We start from the raw sequence: 18,226 nt of genomic DNA, 5'->3' as shown, positions 1-18,226 counted from the left end.
AGGAAGAAAGAATGCCAGGTCTACACAAATGCTTTCAGATAATTGAAGAAGAGGGAATATTCCTGACTATTTCTACAAGCCAGCATTATACTGACACCAAAACCAGCAAAGACATTTTAGGGAAAAAAAAATTACTTATTCATATTCCTCATGAACACCAATGCAAAAATTCAGAAGGAAATGTTAGGAAATCTAACTAAACAATATTTTTAAAGGATAATGCATCATGATCAAGTGGGCTTTATCCCAGAAATGTAAGATTGCTTTTTTAAAAAATCAACTAACATAATTCACCTTATTAACAGAAAAGGAAAAAAATCTCTAAAGTGCAGAAAAGTTATTTGATAAAATCTAATATCCATCTTTGATTGAAAAAAAAACCCAATTCTCAGTAAACTTGAAATAGAAGGCAAATTGTTCAATCTGATAAAGGGTATCTATGACAAATTTATATCTAATATTATACATATTGGTGAAAAACTGAATGCTTTCCCCTAAGCAGGAACAAGTAAGGATATTTACTCATACCATTCATGTTCAACATTTGTATGGGAGGTTCTAGGAGTCCAACAATGCAAGAAAAACACATAAAAGGCACAAAATTGGAAAGAAAGAAGTAAAACTCTTCATTCACAGGTGACATGATGTCTATAAAGAAAATGTTATGGACTCTGAAAAAAAAATCTACTGTAATAAATGAGTTTAGCAAAGTTTCTGTAAACAAAATCAATATATATAAATATATTTCCCTATGCTAGCAACAAACAATCAGAAAATGAAGTTTTAAAAAACTGCTTAACAAAGTTGTAGCGCTCCAAAATCTTACAACTACAGACTATCTACTGTTCAAAAAACATATGGGATGTGAACAGTTCCCAGGAATGGGTTGTTTTAACTTGTCTGATTTCTCTCAGACTGTTCAAGTTCAGTTGGACAATATCCATCATATCATAGATAAATTCTCACAAATGCCTAATAGGTTTTCTTGGTTTCACTGGAGATGGCTGGTAATTATAGGTCTGCTTTAGTTATGTAACTGTATTCATATTATGTTAATGTGTGTGCGCAATTTAATTAGTAGTTTAAAACCTATACATGCTTAAGTTACTCTACAAGAAGATACGTCAAAGAAATAATCAACCTTCCCATGTTTTTTTCCGTCTGCTACTTCTACAGCTTTTCTTCTTCCTTCCTAATTACAACCCTTAAATAGAATTCGTGCCTCATATCGAATTTACGGAGTATCATAATTCTTCCAAGTGGTAAAGATACCTCAAGACAAATGCTGGGCATAGAAGCCACAGGGCATAAATCTGCAAAGAAGTAAAAAGCTAACCTTCTCAAACAATATTGCTTCTCTCTCACTTACCAACTTTACATTTCCCTGTATGGCCCCGGAAGACAGGCACAGTCGCAGGGGAACCATCAGGTGAGAAATTGGGGATCAACAGAGGTGAAGCTTAGAACCTCACCCCCCCTGTTTTGAGAGCAATCTTCTGCATCCATGGATGTTTTATTTCCCTGGTCTAGCTTGGATTAACACTTAGTCTACAGGCACACACCTGATCATCTACATTTGCTCTCTTACAACACTAAACTATGTTTTCTACCTTTATCTTGCATCTACCTACCACTTCAGCATTTTATTAAAAATAATAAAAATAAAAATAAAATAATAATAATGGAGAAATGTGGGATTCACATATAAATCAAGTATAAAAATCAAACGAATATTCATATTTGACCTGATTGTTTATAGTTTATAATGCGTGATCAAAACCGAAAGTTTCTGTGATGAATGCCCTTGTACTGTTTACCATGTAAGAACTTATTCACTATGTAAGAATTCGTTCACCATGTAAGAACTTGTTTGTTATGCTTCAGAAGATTGGAGACTGATGAGAATTAGGCTTGGGGTGGATTAATGATTGTGCATTGAGCATTGAGTCCCTTATACAGAATTTTATTGTTGTTAACAACCATTTGATCAATAAATATGAGAGAGGCCCTCTCAAAAAAAAAAACAAAAACTGCTTAACAATATCATTAAAAATATGAAGTATTTGGAGAAAAATCTGACAAAAGATGTATAATACATTAAAAATTATAAAACATTGTTGAGATAAACTAAAGGATACCTAAATAAATGGAAAGATAGACTGTTCTTCTATATCAAAAGATTCAATATTTTAAAAATGTAAATTCTTATCAAATTAGTCTATAGAGTCAATATAATCTGAACCAAAATCCCAGCAGAGTTTTGGGCATTTGTGAATATTGACAATCTGATTCTAAAATTCATATGGAAGTACAAATGACCTAGAAGAACTAAAACAACTTTGAAAAAGAGCCATTTTGAAGGAATTAAACTTTTGACTTCAAGACTTACAAAGTTAGTCACCAAAACTCATGGTATTGGCATAAAGATAGACAAATAAATTAATGGAATGGGACAGTCCAGAAATAGACCAACACATATTTAAACAATCATTTTTGACAGAAGTGTAAAGGCAATTTAGTGGAGTTAAAAAAGGAGAGTCTTTTCAGGAAACTGCGCTGGAGCAATTATATATCTGTATAAAAAAACAAAAAATTTGATCCATACTTCACACCACATGCAAAATTAACTCAAAATAGATCCTAGACCTAAATATAAAATCTCAAACTATAGAACTTCTGGAAGAAAACAGAGAAGACAATCTATATGACCTTGGGTTAGCCAAAGATTTGGTATGGATGAAAAGTATGATCCAAAAAGAATAAATTGATAAATTGGACTTCATCAAAATAAAGAATGTCTGCTCTTCAGGAGATACTCTTACAAAAATGAAAAGACAAGCTACAAACTGAGAGAAAACTTCCAAATCTCCTATCTGATAAAATTCAGATAAGAGTCTAGGATATATAAAGAACTCTCAAAACTGAATAATAAGAAAACCAACAATCCAGTTTTCTTAATGGGCAAAAGACTTGAACAGACGCTTCACCAAAAAAGAAATACATATGGCAAATAAGCACATGAAAAGATGCTCAGTATTGCTAACTATTATCACTACAGTAAATATGTAAAACTAAAAAGACTACCAGAATGAGTACTGGCAAAGACTTGGAACAACTGGAGCTCTCAAACACAGTGGAGGTTGTAAGATGATAGAGCCATTTTGAAAAAGAGTTGAGTAGTTTCATAAGAAGTTAAATATATACTTACTATGAGAAAGAAAAGCATATGCCCATTCAATAACTTGAACACAGAAGCATTATTTTTAATAACTAAACTGTAAATGACTTGAATATTCACCAACAGGTAGGTGAGTAAATAACTAGTGGTGTATATGAACACTGTAATACTCCTCAATGATGAACATGAATGAACAATTGATATATTGATATACACAAGATGAGTCTCAAAGGTGAAGGAAATCAAACAAAAAGAGTCCATAAAAATATAATTCTAGAAAATATAAATGAATCTATAGTGATCAAAAACAGACCATTGGTTGCCTGAGGACAAGAATTAAGATAGGAAGAAATCGGATCAAGGGATTACAAAGAGGCATAAGGAAATTTTTAAGGATGATGGCTATGTTCATTATATTGATTGTGGTAGTAGTATATACAAATGTTAAAACAATAAATTGCATGATCTAAACATGTATATTTTTAGTTGAATTATAGTTGATATACAAACATATTGGTTTAAGTATACCACACAGTGGTTCAACAAGTTACCCATATTAATAATATAATATTAATAAATCCTCACCCCCACCAGTGCAGTTACTATCTGTCAACATGGGAAGATGTTACAGAATCATTGGCTGTATTCTCCTTGCTGTACTACTATCCCCATGACCAACTTATATTGTGATTGAGAATTTTTTGCCACTTTATCCCCCTTACCCTCCCCAGCCATTCACCCCAACCTCTCCACCATGATAACCACCACATGTACTCTTTGTTGTATGCCAGTTATGCCTCAATAAAGTTGCTTTCTTAAAATTACATAACAAGCCCAGATATAAACCTACTCATATATGGTAAATTAAAATATAATAGAGGAGCCATGGATATACAATGGGGAAGTGACAGCCTCTTCAGCAACTGGTGCTAGCAAAACTGGACAGCTATATGTAAGAGAACGAAACTGGATTACTGTCTAACTCCATACACAAAAGTAAACTCAAAATGGATCAAAGATATAAATGTAAGTCATGAAACCATAAAACTCTTTGAAGAAAACATAGGCAAAAGTCTCTTGAATATAAACATGAGCAACTTTTTCCTGAACACACCTCCTCGGGCAAAGGAAACAAAAGCAAAAATGAACAACTAGGACTACACCAAACTAAAAAGCTTCTGTACAGCAATGGACACCATCAGTAGAACAAAAAGGCATCCTACAGTGTGGGAGAATGTACTTGTCAACCACTTATTCAACAAGGGATTAACATTCAAAACATATAAAGAACTCATACACCTCAACACCCAAAAAGCAAATAACCTGATTAAAAAATGTGTGGAGGATATGAACAGATACTTCTGCAAAGAAGAAATTCAGATGGTCAACAGGCACATGAAAAGATGCTCCACATCACTAATTATCAGGGAAATGCAAATTAAAACCACAATGAGCTATCACCTCACACCAGTTAGTATGGCCAACATCCAAAAGACTAGGAACAACAAATGCTGGCCAGAATGTGGAGAAAGGGGAACCCTCCTACACTGCTGGTGGGAATGTAAATTAGTTCACCCATTGTGGAAAGCAATATGGAGGTTCCTCGAAAAACTAAAAATAGAAATACCATTTAACCCAGGAATTCCACTCTGAGGAATTTACCTGAAGAAAACAAGATCCCTGATTCAAAAAGACATATGTACCCCTTTATTGCTGCACTACTTAAATAGCCAAGATTCGGAAGCAAACTAAGTGTCCATCAGTAGATGAATGGATAAAGAAGGAGTGGTACATGTTACATAATGGAATATTATCCAGCCATAAGAATAAAACAAATCCTACCATTTGCAACAACATGGATGGAGCTAGAGGGTATTCTGCTCAGTGAAATAAGCCAGGCAGAGAAAAACAAGTACCAAATGATTTCACTCATTTGTGGAGTGTAACAACAAAGCAAAACTGAAGTAACAAAACAGCAGCAGACTCACAGACTCCAAGAAGGGGTTAGCAGTTACAGAAAGGGTTAGGGAGGGCAAGTGGGGAGGGAGGGAGAAGGGGATTAAGGTGCATTAACACACATAATGTAGGGTGCTCAGGGGGAAGGCAGAAGACAAGAAGAGACTCTATAGCATCTTACTATGATGATGGACAGTGACTGCACTGGGGTGTGGCGGGGGGGACTTGATAATATGGGTGAATGTTATAACCACAATGTAGCTCATGTGAAAGCTTCATAAGATTGTATATCAATGATACCTTAATAAAAATAAATTACATAACAATATGGTTTTACCTATCAATTGTTTCAACTATTTACAGAAGAATCAACAACAATTCTTCTCAAATACTTCCAAAAAATTGAAGAGGAGGCAATAATTCCTAACTCATTCTATCAGGCCAGCATTCTTCTGATACCAAAGCCAAATAAAGACATCACCAAAAAAGAAAAAGAAAAAAAAAAGAAACAGGAAATTTAAACTAATATCCCTTAAGCAAATGAAACAAGCTACAGCCTGAGAGAAAATCTCCAAATCTCTTACCTGATAACAGACAGAAATATAGATACAAAAAGCCTCAACAAAATAATATCAAATTTAAAAAATTATGTAACATTTGTATGGTACTTCTCACATAGTAAGCCCTAAATAAATGTTAGCTTTCTTCCTCTTAACAGCTATGTTTTACAACTATGAACTAATAGGATATTAATTCCTGACTGGGGAAGCTCTTCTCTCAGCAAAAAAGTACAGGAACAATTTTTGTAAAGCTGAACTGCTCTGTCATCTTTGCTTTCGGTTTTCCCAAAGCTGCAGCTGTGTGTCAACAATGGCCGCAGAGAGCCAGGCAAAGGAGAGAGGCCAGCCTGGCTTCCCTCCTCTCTACCCTCATCTTCCAGAGCCATCATCTTTAGCAGCCTAACCCAATTTGATGGCTTATCAAAATACGAGGCTCTTGATTTTTGAACCCCAACTGGTCCAGCATAGCATTTGGCATGTGGCCAGTGCTTGATAACCCTGAAAGAAGGAAGAAATAAAAGAGTGATGGTTCCATGCCCGCTCCTGTGTGCTTGCAGCCCTCCTATCCAGTGTGGGTCCCAGCAGAATCCCAGAGAAGAGGATTCTGGGGAACCCAAGTGTGTCTGATAAAGACATACAGCTCAAGGAAGCAGACATGGCTTTCATGTGAGTGAGGCCTAGAAGGTCCATGAGGCCAAAGTTGGGCCACCTAAGAGCTCTTCAGGCAGAATCAGAACAGCCCTGAGGGTTTTGGCCTAGACTCCAAGCAGTGCTGTTTTAGAGATACAGTTCAGGACAGGAGAGGGACAGGAATCCTCCTGCACTAGATCCAGTGAGGTTCTGGGCAGAGAATGGATGGTGATGCACTGTCATTTTGGCATCCTGACTGTCCTGTAGCTTCATGAGCGCCAGAGACAGCCCTAGAAGTTTCCAGGTAAGAACAGGTAGTGCACAGGCAGCTGGCAGCTGACAAGACTGAAGGAGACCAGAGCAGAAGGTGGACAAACCAGCTACTGCCAAGGTTGATGGGGTGGCTGGCAGGCAGCATCTGATGTGGGGTTTAGAACCCCCTAAGCAAGTGGGGGCAAGCACCTTGGAAATTTGAATCATTGCTCTTAAATGTGACTTCATTTGTACTTACAGACAGTGGGAATAAGGACATTTGGGATACATCTATTGGAAAAAGATCAAATGGTGAGAAGCAAGTGAAACGATGGTCTCTAAACATCATTATATCTAAAATAGGAATATAAGATCATACATCAGAAAAATATAAAAGTCATCTTATGGCCATCCTGCCTAAAGCAATCTATAGATTCAATGCAATCCCTATCAAAATACCGACAGCATTCTTCAACAAACTAGAGCAAATAGTTCTAAAATTCATATGGAACCACAAAACACCCTGAATAAGCAAAACTACCCTTAGAAGGAAGAATAAAGCGGGGGGTATTATGCTCCCCAACTTCAAGATCTACTGCAAAGCCACAGCAATCAGGACAATTTGGTACTGGCACAAGAACAGACCCACAGATAAATGGAACAGAATAAACAGCCCACATAATATACCTACACATATATGGTAAATTAATATATGATAAAGGAGCCATGGCTATACAGTGGGGAAATGACAGCCTCTTCAACAACTGATGCTGGCAAAACTGGACAGCTACATGTAAGAGAATGAAACTGGACTACTGTCTAACTCCATACACAAAAGTAAACTCAAAATGGAGCAAAGATCTAAATATAAGTTAGGAAACCATATAACTCTTAGAAGAAAATATAGGCAAAACTCCTTTGAATATAAACATGAGCAACTTTTTCCTGAACATATCTGCTTGGGCAAGGGAAACAAAAGCAAATATGAACAGATGGAACTACATCAAACTAAAAAGCTTCTGTACAGCAATGGACACCATCAGTTAAACAAAAAGGCATCCTACAGTATGGGAGAATATATTTGTCAATGACTTATTCAATAAGGGTTAACATCCAAAACATATAAAGAACTCACACATCTCAACAACCAAAAAGCAAATAACCTGATTAAAAAATGAGGATATGAACAGATACTTCGCCAAAGAAGAAATTCAGATGGCCAACAGGCAAAGATGCTCCACATCACTAATTATCAGGGAAATGAAAATTAAAACCACAATGAGCTATCACCTCACACCAGTTAGGATGGCCAACATCCAAAAGACAAGAAACAACAAATGCTGGCCAGGATGCGGAGAAAGGGGAACCCTCCTATACTGCTGGTGAGAAAGCAAATTAATTCAACCATTGTGGAAAGCAATATGGAGGTTTCTCAAAAAACTAAAAATAGAATACCATTTGACCCAGGAATTCCACTCCTAGGAATTTACCCAAAGAAAACAAGATCACACATTCAAAAAGACATGTGCTCCCCTATGTTTATCACAGCACTATTTACAATAGCGAACATATGGAAGCAACCTAAGTGTCCATCAGTAGATGAATGGATAAAGAAGGAGTGTTACATATACACAGTGGAATATTATTCAGCTAAAAGAAGAAAAGAAATCCTACCATTTGCAACAACATGGATGGAGCTAGAGGGTATTCTGCTCAGTGGAATAAGCCAGGTGGAGAAAGACAAGTACCAAATGATTTCACTCATTTGTGGAGTATAACAACAAAGCAAAATCTGAAGGAACAAAACGGCAGCAGACTCACAGAACCCAAGAATGGAATAGCAGTTACCAAAGGGAAAGGGGTTAGGCAGGGTTGGTGGGGAGAGGAGAAGGGGATTAGAGGGTAGTATGATTAGTACATATAATATGGGGGAGCATGGGGAAGGCAGTATAGCACGGAGAAGACAAGTAGTGACTCTGTAGCATCTTACTATGCTGATGGACAGTGATTGTAATGGGGTATGTGGTGGGGACTTGATAATAGGGGGAAATGTAGTAACCACAAGGTTGCTCATGTGAAACCTTCAAAAGATTGTATATCAATGATACCTTAATAAAAAAAAGTTATCTTGTTATTGTGGCTCCCTGCTAATTTTAAATGCTGGCTTCTCAGAGTGTGGCCTCTGGACTCATCACTCTCAGATATGTTGAAAGTAAGATTATCTACGTGTTCTTAGTATTTCCTAAATGCCCACTTTCAAGATGCCTCTAAAAAGACTACATGGTTCTGCAGACATAGTCAAATAAGTTCATTTCAGTTATCTGTGGTCCTCAGGAAAATCCTAAAGGGCTGACTTTACTTTTGAAGGTAAAGAGCCTGGAACTGCTGCCTTGAAGCCTCAGCTCTGGGTGGGCTTAGTTCTGCTCTGACTGGCACACCTGGAGTCACTGCAGTTCTGTGTTTTGGTAGCACCCCTGACTTTTACAGCTGTGATTTTTCTCAGTCCCACAATCCTGATTTGATAGCAAAACAGAGATTACATTTTACAATCTTCATGTTGCTATATCTTGTTGCACAGGATCATCTTGTGCTTACAGAGAAAAGATGGTTGGCATGGTGCGGTAGAAAGAACTGGATTGGAAGCCTAGAGGTATAGATTCTAGCTCTGGCTCTGCCCCTTCTCATGAGTAGATGGCCTGGGATCAGTCCAGTCTATCCTTATAATCATTGGCCAGCCCTCCCTATTACGACTGTGCTGTCTAGGGGAGCAGGAATTTAAGAATGACATCCCCAGCCGTGGCTTGGTGGTAAGACCTGGATGCTCCATATGATAACCAGAGGATGGACTGGATGGCCTAGCCCATTCAGAAGACACTTTGTAGAAAATTGTTCTGTTGTCCAGTTTCCAAATGGCCCAGAGCTCATTCATACTCTGAATGGTGAAACAGATGCTGAGGTGGCCATGAGAAAATACCCTTGCTTGTAAAGAGAATACTAGGTATGCAAATCTTCAATTGCTGCTACCCTTGAAACTTGAAAATTGCACTTCATGGCTTCTGTGGACTAATAGCATTCAGTGAGAAGTCAGCTTTGTTTTTCTGCAAGACATATTGGCATAGATGCCTCAAAAATTAATAAATTAATATAATCCATATAACAAGCATGCTTTCTATGAAAAGCACCAGCCACATACTAAAGAAATTATCTTTTCATTTTTCATTGCCAAACATAAGGCTTATGAAAGCAGGGGCTTTTATTATTATTCACTGCAATATTTCTAGTGCAATGGAACAGTGTCTGGCACTGAATAAGTGCTTATCAAATAAAGGAACCATTTAATAAGATACATGTGAACTGAATCTGTATGTAACACTTTGCAGAATTGCCAAATGTATATAACTTTTCCTTAAAATTATAATAATTTCATTTTGCCTAACAACTTTCTATGAATATGCCCACCACATTTCCTTACTCGTTCCTTCAGGTGGTCTACTAGTATCCTCAGGAGATCAGTAGAGATCCAGGAATATTTTAAAGTAGGAAGCTGGAAATCATTACTTCAGAGTTGTAGAATAAATCTCTACCCAGCTAATACTATGCCTACAGATGGTACTCCTCCGGCTCCGCCAGCAGGTCAGCCAGCCCTGCAGATCCTCTTCTCAGCTTGTTCCCAACCTCCACCAAAACAGGGAGAAAAAAATTTCTATGACTATATTGCCTGGATAAATAAAACATATCATCATAATACTAATTAGGGGTTCATGTCTGTGCTGTCATTAAAATGACTACCTTGTTTTGATGATACATAGAAAGAAGTCAATGGAGTCAAACCCTAAGCTTGACAAAATATTGCAAATAATTCCAATTTTCTTCAGAAAATATTGTTTTAAAATAATATGCTTTGAAAATCTCCAGTGGGATAAGAAACCTACACTGCTTCCCTGTTTTAGACCTAGAGATAACAACCCATAGCAGCTGTTCTAAGGCCTGTTTTCAATCAGAATTGCTTGAGAGCTTTAAAAATGCAGATTCCTGGGCACTACCCCTATTCTCTCCATCACTCCACATACACACCCAAGATTCAATGTGGTAGGTCTGGGGTCTTCCATGGAAAATGGTCAATCTGCAGGCAATTTTGCTGAGCAACCACATCTCAGAATCATCTTGTACACTGTGCCACTATATATAAATCTCCCAAAACTACTTACTACAAATTCTCCCCATTCTAACAGAAAAGATTCTATCTCCTAACCCACCAATCCTGATGCATTTACAGGAGCCACAGACTCAAATACCTACAGAGGCAGGCATGTAACAAATGCAGGAAGGAGGCAGATAAAGCAGTGGGGACTGTAGCAGACATGGCCAATCTAAAAGGGCCAGATGCTTACCTATTCTAGCCAAGTTAGGACATAAGCCTGGCATTGCCAGAGCTTCCAAGTTTTCAAAAGAAGCCAGAGATCCAGATTTTATATAAAATGTCCTCTGAAGGTTAACTAAAGACATCTGTAGGTACATATGGCCCAGAGGCCATACAGTTTCTGGTTCTGTGGAGCAGCCAGACAAAATCCTTTTAGGCAACATATTCATTTCCTGTGCCTGCTGAAACCAATCACCATAAATTAGGTGGCATGAACAACAGAAGTTTATTCTCTCACAATTAGGGAGGCCGAAGATCCTCAGTCAGGGAGTCACCAGGGTCGGTTCCTTGAGGAGGCTCTGAAGGAGAGCTAGGTGCCTCTTTCTTTGCTTCTGGTGGCTGTTAGCAATCCTTGGCATGTGGGCATCTCTCCACTCTGCCTCTGTCCTCACATGGCCTCTCCTCTGTGTCTCCCCTGTTTCCCCTTCAATTCTAAGACCTTGTCTTTAGATTTAGGGTTGCCCTAATCCAGGATGATTTCTTAACTACACCTGCAAAGACCCTTTTCCAAATAAGGTGACATTTACAGGTTCCAGAGGGTAAGACTCGGACATTTCTTTTTTGAGACCACTATGCAGCTTGCACTGAAAAACACAAGTCCATTATTTCAATCAAATTTTATTTTCACCACCCCTCCCCATATCTACTAATTTACTACTATTAAATGACTTACATGACGGCAGAAAATTTGACACGCCAGCTCAGGCCCAGAGGGATCTTGCTACATTTTTATTTCTATGCACTTCCTAGATTTAAGCTCCTTCACACCGTATTAACATTACCCATTGCTCGATTTCTCACCATGATTTCTAAAACTATAGGCTGGAAGGCAAAAGCTTCTCTGTGTCCATGCAGTGTTCCCCCACCTCAGGCCTCCTTGATTGCAGGGAAGCATGCTCTCTCTCGAGATGCATGGGAGGAAAAAGAGGCAGATCGTAACAAAGCAGAGCAGGTGGGGTACTGAGTGAAGAGCGAGAAAAATAGGCAAAGGATGAGTCTGACCTCATCAAGAGAGAAGAGAGAAAGCCGCAGGAAACAATGGTTCTGGTGAAATAGGTCCTTCAAAGAGTTCTGCTCTCATAAAGAGGATTTTCTAGACACCGAAGAACTTAAATGTGATGTCTACTGCCATCTACTGGGAAGCACAGGAACCAGCTCAGCCCTGAGCTGGAAGAGCAAAACAGTGTGTCCTGACCTTCAACCATTGATTGGAAGGGGGCGGTTTTATTGAGACTGGGACTCTTTCCTGTCTCTTCAAACACAGATCTAAGAAGACTCTTAGCAAATACCTGACCATCATCTGGGCATATCTCACGGTTTGTGCACATGTGGTTCCAGAATTCACCCATGTGTTGCAATTTGTCTCCCAAGCTAGTCAGTGAGCTCTGTCATTTCCTTTCTATCTTCAGCACAGACTTGGTGTCTGGCACAGAAAAACCTCTCCAAAAAAAAAAAAAAAAAATGTCTATTGAAAATAAAAAAGAAAAATCCAGCTTAAGAGTTCTAATTCTTATTGACTACTACCTGTAGACAAATTGGTAGAGACCAAATGGCAAGTCTAGCCACAAGAGGGAAACTGGATTTCCTATGGTTTACTCAACTAAAATCTTTCAGCTTTATGAAGCAGTCCTCAGGGTGTACACTCAGGGGCCCAGTTATAGTGGGGAACAGGGCCGCTGTGCTCTGCGGAGGAAATGACCCTGCACAGCTAGCTGACTGCTTCATCCTGCTGTCATCCACTCAAAGGGCAAAGAGTGCAGGTGTGCTTGAGAGTAGCGGACTGTAAAATAATAAAGAAGTACCTATTGGTCTCTAACCTCAGTTCTTGATATAGAGCTCCTAAAACTCCTGCTACTTCCTGGGTGATACGAGCATCTCTTGTTCTGAGGTGACTCCAGGTGGGCTCCTGGATAGGAGCTGGTCACCAGGAAGACCAAGCCATGATGACAAGCTTGAACTTTCAGCCCCACCCCAACCCCATCCTCTGGGGGAGAGGGGCTGGAAATTGAGTTAATAATTGATCATGCCACAGTGAAACCTCCATAAAAATCCCGAGTACGGTGTTCTGAGAGCCTCCGGGTGGGTGAGCTCATGGAGATGCAAGGAGGGCAACCATGCCGAGGGTAGTGAAGAACCATGTCCCTTCCTACATACCTTGCATCTTGCCCTGTGTATCTCTTCTATTTGGATGTTCCTAAGTTGCATTCTTTTATAATAAACTGCTAATCTAAGTAAACTATTTTCCTGGTTTCTTTGAGCTGCTTTAGCAAACTATCAAACCTGAGGAGTGGGTCATAGAAACCACTGATTTATATACCAGTACGTCAGAAGCACAGGTAACAACCTGGACTTGCGATTTTGAGATTGGCATCTGAAGTGAGATGGGGGGACATTCGCAGGGGGTCTGCACTAACCCCAGGAAGAGTGTCATATCTGAATTGAATTGTATGACACCAAGTTGGTTGGAGAATTGGAGAATTACTTGGTGTGGGGGAAATCTGGCATCTGAGTGCTGTGAGACTGAGTAAAGGCACACACCGTGTTTTTCCTAGACAAGGTGGGAGAACACATTCCGCTTAACAAGTGACTGTTGCTGCTTGCATCTGGGCCAAGCTGATATTCACTGATAAGAGCAACTACCTCCCTACCCAGTAACATAGCCACTCACAGAACTTCTACCTCAGTGGTCCTCAAACTGGACTGCACATTATTACCCAGAAAGCTTTTTAAAATTCTGATGCATAGGCCACACCCCATATCAATTTAATAAGAATATCTGAGGAAGGTAGAACTCGGGCCTAAATACTTTTAAGTTTCCCAGGTAATGCATTCTTGGTGGGAATGTAAATTGGTGCAACTACAATGGAAAACACTATGGAGGTTCCTTGATTAAAAACAGAAATACTATGTGATCCAATGATTCTACTTCTGGGTTTTTATCCGAAGACAAAGAAAACATTTACTCAAAGAGATATCTGGACCCCCATGTTCACTGAAGCATTTATTTACAATAGCCAAGGTATGGAAACAACTAAGTCCATAATGGGTGAAGAAAATGTGGATATATATACAATTTAGCCACAAAAAAGAATGAAATCTTGCCATTTGCAACAACAGAGATGGAACATGAAGGTATTATGCTAAGTAAGTCAGGCAGAGAAAGACAAATATTGTATGATTTCATTTATATGTGAATTTATTTTAAAAAGCCAAGCTCACAGAGGACAGACTAGTGGTTACCAGAGGCAGGGGGTGGGGAAGTGGGTGCAATGGGTGAAGGTCAAAAGGTACAAATTTCCAGTTATAAAATAAAGTCATGGGGCTGTAATGTGTAATAACATGACTATAGTTAACAATACTGTATTGGGTATTTGAAAGTTACTAAAAGAGTAGATCTTAAAAAGTTCTCATCACAGAAAGAAAAAAAAAATGTCCAGGTGTATTAGTTTCCTATTGCTGCTGTAACAGCTTACTATAAACTTAGTGGCTTAAAATAACACAAATTTATTGTCTTATAGGTCTATAGTGCAGACATCCAAAATGGGTCTCACTGGGCTAAAATTAAGGTGTTGGCAGATTTACACTCCTTACTGGAGGCTCTAGGGGAGAGTTGACTTTCTTACCTTCTCCAGCTTCTAGAGGCTGAGTTCATCTTCAAGACCGGAAATGATGAGTCTTTCTCGGATATTACTGATGGACTTTTCTGCCTACCTTTCCCACATTTAAAGGTTATGCGGGGCCCACCTGAATAATTTAGGATGATCTCCCTAAAGTTAGCCTATTTGCAACATCAAATCCATCTGCTACATTAATTTCCCTTTGCCACGTAATGTAACCTATTCACAGGTTGCTGGGATTGGGACATGGACATCTTTGGGGACCATTATTCTGCTTACCACATTAGATAACTCCAATGTGCAGCTGAGAACTACTGGTTTATCCATGAGAACGTGGACTCAAGAAGTGGCCCAGTTAGCAAGCTGAGTCAAGATGCAAGACTAGAGACACACACTGAAAAAATGGTGTGTAGGGGGAGGAACGGGGAGAAGGGGCAATAGCCAGCCTCACTGCGTTTTCCTTGCTGCAGAAGGTGGTTACAGGGGAGATCTGTCATGCGGTTTATTCTCATTCAGTTCTTTGTTAGCCCTTGAAGTTAGACTGTACACTATCCCAAGGACAGTAGGGCATGACACAAGATGACACCTGAATAGACTTCTATGACCGGTAGTCACCAGGCTGCTCACTCAGAGTATGCCTGACTCTCAAATGCTCTGCAGGCTGTCCCCTGTAGTGGAAGAGCAAATTACTGGCCCACAGGTTGAATATGGCTTGAAGATGTGTTCTGATTAGCCTACACTTTAATATTCACACACATACACATACATTCCGGATTTCTGGCTTCTCTGGAAAGATCTAGCTCTCCTGGGACAGCCGTCCTGCATGATGACTCTCAGCTGCTGCCTTTCCAGAGGGCATCTGTTCTCTGAGTAGTCGCATGTCAGCCTAGCCTATTTCACACCTGGCCCACTGCACACAGTTAAGTTACTTGTCTAGTCAGGAAAGAATTGGAGTTTACAAGCTTCCCCTCTTCCAGAAATCACATGCCTAAAAAGTTAGGCAAAATTCTCATGAAGACCTATTTGCCTGTCATCAGTGCAAAAGTGAATAGCTTTTGGATGTTAACTAGACTTACTGTAGTGGCTGTTTTGCAATATATAAAAATATCATTTCATTGTACACCTGAAACTAGTATGTTGTATGTCAATTATACCTCAATAAAAAAATAAAATAGAAATGCCCCTTAACCCCAAAAAAGCTCAAGTGGGAAAGATGGGATACAGGCCAATGGCTTGCTGTGCACCCAAAAGCATTTCCTCACAGCTCAGTGAGCACACTGAGGGGAGTCAGACTAGCGTCTGAGTCAACAGCCTGAGTCACCACATGTTCTCGTGAACATAAAGGTCTCTGTTAGTACAAATCTCTTTGTAGGAAATTAAGCTGAAAGCTGCCAATGGAATTTCTGCGGCCACTAGAGGCACACATATCTGTGCTTTCACACCCAGTTTCTCAAAATTTTTAAGATAATTATCACCACCCGAGTGCTCTTCCCACTTCCAAAGGCTTCTCGCTGGTGAACCTCCCTAATTCCTTGGACAACTCTTCCTAAGATACAGCTGAGATCTTGTCATCATTCTAGTAATTTCCTAGTGTGGCTGTGCCACTCAAGTGTTCTGCTCTGAACTGTGCACAGCACGAGATGGTGATCTGAGCAAAGGGCAGTCAGACTAGATTGTCTGACTTACCCCTCTGCCTCCATAACCTATCCTGACACTGCATGAGTTCACAGATTGGAAAACAGTGGGGATTCCCAAGCTGAGGCCCCTTGGGGTGCAGGGCCTTGGAGGGACATAGCCTCTTCATGTGACTCGAGGGGAAGACCCTCCCCTAAAGAACACCATGCATTTCTAGTGGAAAAGATCCAAAACCAACACTGTACTCAAGCCCTTCTCAATGGGCTGATGCAATTCTGTTAAGGATGACAACCTAAAATATGTTTCACCACCAGAGGTTCCAGTCCATTGTGAAGGGACTGTGGGAAGAGAAGCCAAGGTGGTGACTGGGAACAATGCCTATTTTCCACAGCACCGCTCATTAAGTCAGCCTTGGTGTGATTAGGAGAGATGAAACTCAAGTCAGTCTCAGAACTGCTGGTTTAACAGTTTCAATAACAGGTAAGATTGATGCTTCCAACTCAAGTGAGATTTGGGTTAGATGTAGGTTTGGTTTAACTGTTCTTCAGTCAGATTAAATGAGACAGTGTAGGTAAATCACTTAGGAAAGCTCCTGGAAAGTATGCATTTTTATTGCCAGTCCATGCTTCTGGCCATTCTCAGGCAACTGTTCTTAGACCACAGCTCTTTACACCAGATCTGCATGTAGCTGGCACTCAGTAAGTATGAGTAAACCAATACCAGAGACTTCAGTCTGCTAGGCTGGCATACATGGGCCAATTATATCCACTCCCTCCAGCGAGAACAAAACACATGGTTTCGGCGAGGTTCGGGAAAGTGAGGAGAGCTGTTAAACGCTGGAGTGGGTTCGCAGATCCTGAAAACAGGGGACCAGGTCCTCGGCAGTTCCATTTGGTGGAAGATGGCAGGTGTTCTTTCAAATCACCTCGCGCCTATGGAGAGCCTACTCTGTTTGGTGTGCTGGCACAGAATGCTCCGCTCCCTCACCTGAGATCATTCCTAAAGAGCCAACAAGATAAAGCAAAAGCAAACCAGCACCACATTTGATTGTCTTCAGTCCTTAGGAGCTCAGCGTGTGCTCGTGAAGGCATCAGGTCTACTCAACGCCACAATCCAGGGCAGGGAGCAAAGGGGACTCAACCCAAGCTTGAGGTCGCAGGGAGCTGAGTATGAAACCAAGAAAAACAGGAAGTTTAAGAAGTACTGTGCATTATAGTTCTATGATCTCTAGCAGACCAGGAAGGAGCCCAAGGCCAGTCTCGTCGAAAGCCAAGAGGGCTGCCTGGCCTCAGCGATCACACAATCTTCACAGTCTTGAGCATATCTGACAGGACGTACGTGTCATCCCAACCCCTCCCTGGCTTCCTCAGGGTCTGCTCCAAGGCCTGGGCTACTTCCACAAGCTCTGGTGTGCCAAGCTGCTGCTCAGGATGCAGCTGACAGAACAGGATCTCGTTTACTTCACCTTCTATTTGGCGGACATAGAGGAGGGGGAACACTGCCTTGAGCCCCGCCAGCACCAAGTCCTTCAGCCCCATGTCTCGGCATACGAGGTTGAGGATAAAAACACCTGCAGCATGGGAGGGAAAGAGTCAGAATGACTGCGTATCAGGGAACTGCGGGAACCCAGGTTCAGCTCTGAGGAATATACCGATCCAGCCCCAGGTAGGCTGGTGGACTAAGAAACACACCTACGGTGGCAAGGAGTTTGCAGAGAACACTCAGCACACAAAGGCAGAGAGAGAAAAGCATAGGCAGTATGTGAACCATGAGAAAACATCAAGCCAATTTCTTGATCTGCAGCTAACATGTTATTTTGCCATTCTCCATGCCTGTTTCTCAAAGAATTGCTCTGAGAAGGAATACCCCAGGAAAGAAGTACCAACTCCACAGGGATTTTATGCTTTTGACACATACATTATGGAGTATTTATTGGCCAATGAGAGGGCCAACATCATCCTGACTTGTAACAATTAAG

At 40.2% G+C, this 18,226-nt stretch overlaps 1 protein-coding gene across 5 annotated transcripts in view; it reads right to left on the bottom strand.

The window, feature by feature from the left end:
• Window positions 1–18,226, bottom strand: part of METTL13 (methyltransferase 13, eEF1A N-terminus and K55) — a 63,614-nt gene that overhangs the window by 33,012 nt on the left and 12,376 nt on the right. For 3 of the 5 annotated variants that reach the window (XM_037013643.2, XM_037013639.2, XM_017642659.3), the window contains one exon: window positions 13,985–17,818. The exons of 1 other annotated variant lie outside the window; for it this stretch is intronic. In XM_037013643.2, the coding sequence (XP_036869538.2) occupies window positions 17,544–17,818 (275 nt within the window). In that variant the 3' untranslated portion in view covers window positions 13,985–17,543. Of the gene's footprint in view, window positions 1–13,984; window positions 17,819–18,226 lie in introns of those variants that run through there. One more of the 5 variants, XM_037013642.2, reaches the window with a different exon arrangement.

The sequence above is a fragment of the Manis javanica genome, chromosome 11 (genome assembly GCF_040802235.1).
Source record: "Manis javanica isolate MJ-LG chromosome 11, MJ_LKY, whole genome shotgun sequence".
NCBI classification, from domain to species: domain Eukaryota; kingdom Metazoa; phylum Chordata; class Mammalia; order Pholidota; family Manidae; genus Manis; species Manis javanica.
The sequence above is the reverse complement of the archived record's forward strand: the minus strand, read 5'-3'. Positions and strand labels throughout refer to the sequence as shown.